The sequence below is a fragment of the Lonchura striata genome, chromosome 12 (genome assembly GCF_046129695.1).
Source record: "Lonchura striata isolate bLonStr1 chromosome 12, bLonStr1.mat, whole genome shotgun sequence".
Taxonomy (NCBI): Eukaryota; Metazoa; Chordata; class Aves; order Passeriformes; family Estrildidae; genus Lonchura; species Lonchura striata.
Window position 1 is genome coordinate 14,595,987 of NC_134614.1, and position 8,683 is coordinate 14,604,669.

General features: G+C 39.6%; 1 protein-coding gene across 1 annotated transcript; it reads right to left on the reverse strand.

Annotated features, from left to right (window-relative positions):
* Window positions 1-8,659, reverse strand: CHCHD4 (coiled-coil-helix-coiled-coil-helix domain containing 4). The gene is made up of 3 exons (XM_021531956.2): window positions 8,511-8,659; window positions 6,683-6,781; window positions 1-1,147 (listed from the first exon to the last, which is right to left on the reverse strand). The coding sequence occupies exons 1-3, from the start codon at window positions 8,530-8,532 to the stop codon at window positions 858-860; spliced, it is 411 nt and encodes a 136-aa protein (XP_021387631.1). The 5' UTR covers window positions 8,533-8,659; the 3' UTR covers window positions 1-857.
* Between the last annotated feature and the right edge of the window lie 24 nt (window positions 8,660-8,683).

An 8,683-nucleotide genomic window follows, 5' to 3' on the forward strand; every position in this document is an offset into this window, starting at 1 on the left:
TGAGGGTAAAAAGTATTTGCTTTTTAATATGCACTTAAGTCACAGTATCTGTTTTGAGATCATTACACCAGGTAACAATTTATTGTATCTCAAAGTATTTTACAAGTGCCCATCTATATATTGAAGGAGAAGGTAATAACCAAAGGAAACCAAAATCTGTATTTTTAGAGCAAAAATAAAGCCAGTGACCAACATTCTTTTCATTCATCTTAATCTTCAGTTACACAACACACCATTTTTACAAATGCAAAAGGCATCACAGTAAATAAATGAAATCAAAGAAGATGTGCATTTCAACGTTTTCCTGGCAGTACTGATCAGATGCCAGTAGTAAAATGCAACTATAATCTAGTAATTGAAATTATTTTAGAAATTCTAGATCTAGACCATTTTCAATGTCTTGCATCACTTTGGAAAAAAAAATCTTAAAGGAAAAACAATCATTTAATGTAATTTCTATTGATAGAACTGAATACATTAAATTAAAAGCAGCTGATCAGAACATACTGAAATGAAGACAGACCTGGTGTGCCAGTGGAATTTTAGTTGAGAGCTATGTGCTTCAAGACATTATTCAAGTCAAAACTCAAGGAAAACTTCAGGGTAAAGAACAGCTGTTAAAGTTTTAACTGTGTCCAAAACCAGGTTACACAGTACATACATACACTCACTCTTTTTGCAGTATTTATTTGCAAGGCTGAAGCTCTGAGATTTTTCCTTCAGGAATAAATTATTTATTATGATACAGTGCACAGAATATGGTGAAACATTTCCTCACTACTCAGAAGACAGACACACTGCAGAAGTCCAAGTCTCTGAAAATGAGAAATGGAGACGACAGCCTCCTTGCATCTTCATTAGCTGGATGCCTTCTCCTCTTTGGCAGCAGAGGCCTCCATAGAGGCAGCTTCCAAATCTTTGCTGGACTTCTCATCATTCTCATCTTCTTGAGGGTAAAGATCTGGGTATTTTTGCATGCATTCCTGCATGGCACGGAACTGGTCCACACAGTCTGATCCCTTTATTTCTTCTGTGCTATAGTGGAAACAAGAAAAGGCTGACTTGAACTGCTCCCCACAGGGACCACTAGCCATTCCACCCAGACACGGACAATTCCAATTGATATCTCCATTGGGCAATATCAATCCTGAACAAACAAGAGAGAAGAAAAGTTAATGCTCCTTCCAAACATTGATTTCACTCAGTGACAGCTGCTGGGCTGCAGGTGTGAACTCAAGCACTTATAATGCCATCTTAGCTCTGTAGCTTCAAGGCTGATAAACACCTTTCACTGCCCAGCCAATCTGCTTCCCCCTCTGATCTGTATAATCCTTTAATGGGCACAAGTGAGATTAGGTCTCTATCCATCTCTGAATTAAGTCCTTCTCCCTGGACTATAGACCACCGAGAATATTCTAAGGGAACAGCAAAACAGATAGATGTCAAGTCAATCAATTTGCCAGACTCTGTCAAGGGAACAAGCAAGCATTAAAATATTCGATACAAATAGTAAGACTTTAAATCCAATATTAAGACTAGAAATCTTTTAAATCAAATCAAATGGATGCATTTTTCTTCTTGTTTTAAATAAACTCTGAAATAACTCACAACTTTCCCCCTTCAAATTTCAACTGGAAGACCAGAATTGCAAAAACAAAAATCAGTGTATTTGTAAAGATTAAGTCACGTGCCACAGAACACAAGAACAGCAAGCCTGCCTGTCAGGTTGCCGGAAACCAAATTGTACTTCAGAACAACTGAAAGGAGTTAAGTGTTACTTCAGACTCAAAACTAGAACAGCTGTAAACCTCTGCTCTGGAACAGTTAAAGTCTTGACAGAAATACTTCACTGGTGGCCCAGCAGGGTGAAGATTTAAGGGCATATGTGTTTCTAGATGGCAACTGATTTACACAATGAAGGTCAAACAGCAAGTTGAAGAATTCCTTTCCTCTGATTTTAGAAATTCAATATAACAGACTTGGTCCTGTGGACTGCTAGTCTCTAATGCAATAAATACATCTATATTTCCTTTTTCTACCTGGTATGAACACACACAAAGTATGTTCATCTATCAAGAACAAGAAAACTACTGTGCTATGATCCAGGCTGGTTTCTTCTCCACTTGAACAGTTTGCTCTCCTCCTCTTTAACAGACTTTTCTAACTTCACCTCCAGACTGAGTTTCTGCAGAAGCTGACAGCATGTGCATAACCTTTAAATTTATGCAACTTGCCTTTAGAAAGAGGGTAAGAAAATACCACTGGCAGACAAAAAAGTTTAATTAATTCTGGTTCAAACATGAAATTATATTTAAGACCTGGCACAACTTGACATTACCTAAAATACTGTCACAGAATTCAATAAACCTATTTCTTGTCTTTATCCTGTGGATTAACAAAGTTCCAAACATACATTTCATTCCTAGATGCAATTGCTTGGACACCAGGCTGCAATATCATGAATCTTGAATGGTACAACAAAAGCAGCTCAATCATTTAATTGCTGTATTAAAAGGAATATTTTATTGTGATTTGCAATTCATCAGTGATGTTCTCTATCTCAGCCAATGCAGTTCAGCAGAAAATTAGTCAGTCAAATCTCAGCATTGATCAGACTCCTTTTTCATTACAGAAAGTAACAGTGTCCTTAGCATGATTCAGTCAACTACAGTAATACTGTCATTTTCCATGGGCCATACTTTATTTGGCAAGATGGTTTTGCGAAATATCTGTAATATTCACTGCACTGATAATATACACCTAATCCAGTGCATTACAGCATCTCCAGCTGCCTGGGGGAGAAGCAGGACTTTTGAGACAAAAAAATGGGTGGCTGGTGTCAGATTTCTCATTGCTAAGGATGACATAAAGCAGAAAGATGTTAATCATATGGTGTAGGAGAAATTCAATTTGCTTTATAAACTAGATTTTGCAGTCCTATATTCCTCCTCACTAACATCAACCAGTCATTTAAGGCAATTTTTCTAGCACTTTAAGAAGGAAAAAAAACACAATTTGAAATTTTCCCGAAGACATTACAGCAATAAAATTACTTGTAAAATAATTCTCTTAAAACAGATTGCTCCTTTTAGAACTAGACCTGCCTTGTAAACATGTAAATCTTACTGTGAATTATCCCATAAACAATACATTCTATGGCACCACAAGATCACTGATTTACACCTATTTTATCACTGAAATAGCACCAGTTTCAGAAGTTTTCTGTACACAGAAACCATGCTTTAGAAAAACAAAACAAAAATACAGATGAATAAAGCAAGGATTTCCTCATTCATAATCACAGCAGAATTCACACATCAATGAGTAAGTCCATCAGCAAGCTTAGAGCACAATTAAATCGGAAACAGATTTCATCCATTGCTCTTCCTGAGCTGCAAGCCTGCAATAGATAGGATTACTATTTTTAATTAAAATTGAATTCAAACTTCTTTCAAATGCAGTCTGAACCTCACTGATCCAATACGTCACAATCTACTTGAACCTGCACTCGTGGAAGAAAAAATAACCCTGTTTACATCACTTGAGATCAAGACTTGTGTGAGCAATTGAATGCTGACATGACAACCTAAAGTCTCGTGGCTCATGGAAGCTGCTCATGTCATGGCCAAAGGCAGGCCCATCTGCATCTGTGTCAACACTCGTCTTTGAACTCGCTGCTATGAAGTCCCACTGTTGTTCTGAGAAGAGTTTCTTCCCTGTTACATGACAAACACTCCAATAACAAGTTTATCTGCCAGGGATTCACAGTGTAAGATGACAGGAAGCAGGATTGAAAGGGACATCATTAGTCACAGAAACAGTCCTGTACATTTGATCATTCATCAAGTTCTTTCTTAAAAGAACGTGGAGTTTTGCTTCATCAGTCCCCTCTAGAAACCACTTTAAAACTGTTTATAAAATAAGATGACAGGAACAAGTCTGGAAAAACAGAAGGGAAAGACCAGCAACAATCTGTGTTTGAGGTCCAATTCCATAAGTACTTTTATCCAACTTTCCCATCACAGCTGTAACACTAATAAAAACCACTTTGCATGCATAAAACTCATCATTGCCTTCTTCATATAAGCTTAATAAAAGAAAAAATTACTCGAAGTGAAGGCAGCCAAGATGTCAGTGAAAACCAGGAATCTTTCATGTTTAAATTCCACCATCTGCAACACATAGGACTAGAAAGATGCTTTACAGTAACAATACTATTTCAAAACCACTGCAAATGAATTCTTAATTTGTTTCCATCAGCCACAGCTGTCAAAACGCACAGACACTGAACTGTGATCTTCACTGCAGTATGAAATCCTAACCCGAACTTATTCTAGTTAGTATGCCTTTCCTTTTCCCGTGGCTTTTTTTCTTTCAGTGCTTTTAGGTTAAAGTGAGTCATTAACATTTTGCCTACCAAAATTGCCCAGCTGATACAACAACAAAATACAGACAGAAATAAGAGCAGTATACAACTGGTTTTTAACCTAATGGAAACAAAACACAAGTTTTCCTGACCAATCTAGTGATTCAAGTAGACTGCTCAAAGACTAATGTCTAGGACAAAATAAGAACTATCAGAAATGACCACGTACAAAACTAGATGTTTATCTCAAGTATGAAAAAGGCCCCTACAAAAAAACAAAACCTCAAACACAAAGTTTCAGGTGTATTAGAAAACAATGCAGATTATGGCAGGTCTTTATAATGCATCTATTCTTTCCCAGATATGACTGGTATCTTTGGCACAGCAGAAAAGATGAAAAGAGTCCTTACAGTTAATTATACAACACTGGAAACCAAGTCTTCTATTCCATGTAGAAGCTAAATTAGAAAAGCCTACATGTTACACTAGGTACAGCAAAACCCTTCCCAATTTTCTTTTAAATAAAAGCAATGCATGCCAGAGCTTCAGCATTTCAACATATTTCAAACCATTTTACCCATGTCTTTCCTGCCCATAAGCTTCACTCCCTACTGCTACATTCTGGGATTGGTCCATTTTCTCTCTTCTGATCTAATGCACTGTAGCCCTGCATCATTCAAGAGGTTTTTCAGACTTAAAAACACGGCAGTAATGTACCACATACTAAGAATAAAACTCAACAAACTAAGAAAATCACACAATAAGAAATTCCCACCCAAACTTTTTGACAGTACTTAAACATATTTCTCATTTTGAAACCCCAGACACATACTGTCACTGTAAGGTGACATAAAAACCTCCTGGCTTTTCCCCTTTCTTCTTTATCTATTGTTGAGGAAGAAAGTGACCTAACATTCTGTAAATGCAGGACTGCAGGAAACAAAGCCCATCACCTCTCCTCCTCACCACAGCCTTTCCATGTCCACCAGAATACACGTAAGAGCAATGAATTATATGGCATTTAAACAAAAATAAAGTGGTTTTTTTTTTAATTTTGACTAGTTTATTACCCAAAAGTATGTCACACCAGGACATCAACAGACTTATCAGTGCAGGTGAGAAAAACACTTGGATATATAACTGACTACATACAGCTCAAATGAAACCAAAATAGGCAGATAATGCAGTAACATTTCAACACAAGTCTAAGTACGAAAAAAGTTAATCTAAATGACAGAGGAAGGTATGGTTCAAATTACACTACACACCATATCAGCTAACAGAAACCCTGTGAGCTCCAGCTGCTAAACTGCTTAAATGCTGCCCTCTAAAGGTCTCTGAGACACTTTAGAAAGCATAACTTTCACTTTCTAACTAAGGTTCAAAGAGTCTGAAGAATTTACTTCAGCTTCAGTTCAGCTGAAACCAATGAAATCCCTTCCCACAAAGTGAAGAGACCAAAAGGTCTGTAAACATACAGGCAATTAGAAAAAATTAACCTAAACTCACATTTCCATGATAATCATTAACCCAGGGCAAAAGTTATTAAATAATCATTACAGGAAATATATTTCATGTACCCATTATTTAAAATACACAACCAGAATATTGTAAATCTTGGTCTCAGAACTATTCTGCTCTCTTAAATCTCTATTTTCAGGTTAGATATGCTTCAGACAAGAACTGTAATCTTCATTAAAACTTTTGCATTTTCAAGGCACAATGATAGCAGCTGAAAACTCAGTAATTTTAACTTACCCGTCATGTGGCACTGAAAGATATTGATTATATTGCTACCAGTATAGTATAGATTAGCCAGATATTAATTTATATTAAATCAGATATTCAGACATTGCCATAGTAGGCAATTCCAACTGCTCACAGGCAGGTGAGCAACTCACTTCAATGACAGTGATATAAAACTTCCCTAGTTTCTCTAAAAATTGCACACTGTTACTTAAAACAGGAAAAACAATCATAATTTTCACTTGATTAGGCTCTAACATTATTAATAAAAGGAAAAGGTATCCCTGCATATCCCTGGCCACTAACCAAAACTAAAAGCCATCAACTTATTTGAACAGGTACTAAGAAAAATCACAAGTGTAGAAGACAAAATACTGGAATAAAGCGTATCATTAGTGATGTCCTAACCTCGCAGTTAAAACTGCTAAGAGTTTGGGTATTTTCTGCATAACCAGCTGCCCTCAGGCTTTAAATATGCTTAAGTTTTCCTAATTCGTGCAGGGATTGTTTTCTGTTGGATTTATATATGATGTAACACCCCTTACTTCTGTTCTTCAGCTCACTACTGACCTTGCTCTTCGTAAGGGTCATCTGGGTCATCTGCAACCAGCTCAGCACTGCTCGGTGTCTCATGGTCCTCCTTGGTTGCAAATATTATTCTGTCTTTTCCTGCCATGGAGGAGACAAGAAACAACAGTTCAGAGAAATCTGAGATGGAAAAAGATTTATTTACAAAACTGCTGAACACCACAATGTGACTCACCAATATTGAGAATGAACTGTTGTATTTAACAATTACCTTCAATGACAACAGTTGCTAGTCCAGAGGAACACATACACACTGAAATTCTGTTATTCTAAAGCTCCAATTTTCATAGCAATGTCCTGTAATGAACAGTAGACTCCACTGAACTGCAAATTTAAAAAGCTGTTTCAAAACAAACTCAAATTGCTCCAAGACAAGGACTAAAACAGATGACAGGTTTAGAAGTGGAAAAAAAAACCCTATAATAGCAGTAAAGCATTCAATAGGTACTTATTAATAACAGCACTCTTTGCTAAAGACCAGTATAATATTTTAAACTAATCATATGAATTAAAAACAGAAGACAGCCGTCACCATATAGAGCTAACTACATTGAAAAGTGTTGTGAACGTTACAAGGGATGGAAATGCAACAGAGCAAATTTCCTGCTCTTGATTTAACTAAAACATTCCATAGTGGGGTCGGGGGAGGCTTGGCTGGAAACTTCAGTAGTTTTAGTTTTCTAACAACCTTGCAAAGCTCTAACACACACTCTGAGAGTGGAAAAAATGGTAAACTCCCCAAGAATTCTCCAAATTCATAAAGGCCACTACAGTAACTTGACATATGAGAAATTAGAATCTTCTGGCCCCTCAGTGTGACCTCAGCCAGCAGATGTTCAGTAACTTAACCTTGCTGAGTAACCATGCATTTAAACATATCTGAAAAACAGAAAAATCTAAGACCTTTTAAAAAAATGGTAACAATTTTCTTACAAATCTGCATGGTAAAGTTTGCTGGAGTACAATGTGGAACGTTTGGTCATTTCTTATATAAAAGGAGAGAGAAAACACATGAACTCTAACCCTGTCACTGCAATTTTGTAGGGTTGCATAAAGCAACTTACAGATATTGCAAAACTAAACAAAGCACAGCATAAAGCATAAAAGAGGTCCATAAGTTATGACCACCTCGATACAGTTTATAGTCTGTGGCCAAGTTTGTAACTTACGAATGGCATTTAGAACTATTGGTGCTTTTTTCCTCATCCTGAAACTTTACATTCAGCCACTTGGCATTACTTAGGAGAGCAAGGATTTTTATTTATATATAAGTAGATATAGATACTTATCTACGCATCTCCCACTTTAAGAAGTGGTTAAACACCACCACCTGTACAACACGATACAGAATCGCTCGCACTACACCCACCCTGCCCATCGACCTTAAAAAGGCAAAACCCCACAGCTCTGGCCGCTCAGCCAGGCTGGGATAAATGTAACCCCGGCGGGCAGCAGGCGCCCCGCGGCCGGGAGCCGCCCTGAGGCCACACGCGGTCTCGGCGGGCACCTCCGGCCGCTGCGGGGCCTCACCGTGCCCTCACCGTACCCCCACCGTGCCCTCACCGTGCCCTCACCGCGCCCACACGGCCGGGACCGCGCTGCCGCCCCACGGCCCCGCCGCCCTCCGTGAGGAGAAAGGTCGGCGGCGGGAGGCGAGGCGCTGCCGCCGCTACACGCGGACCGCGGGCGGCCGCCGCGCCTCCTCTCCCCTCCGGCTGCGCCTTCCCCTGGCGGGCTGCGGGCAGCGGACGGTCCCCCCGCGGCGCACCCACCCCCGGCGGGGTGACATTGGGAGGACGCTCGGGCGCACCTTCCTGCCTGCAGTAGGACATGGCGGAGCCGGCCGGTGCCTTCCTCCGCAGCGCGCCGCACGCGGGCCCCGCCGCTCCGCTCCTGCCGTCCCGCCGGCACCGCTCGGGCAGCGCCGCGCCGCCGCTCCACGCCGCGACCTCCCGCCTCCGGAAGCGCCTTCCCGGCCCCGCG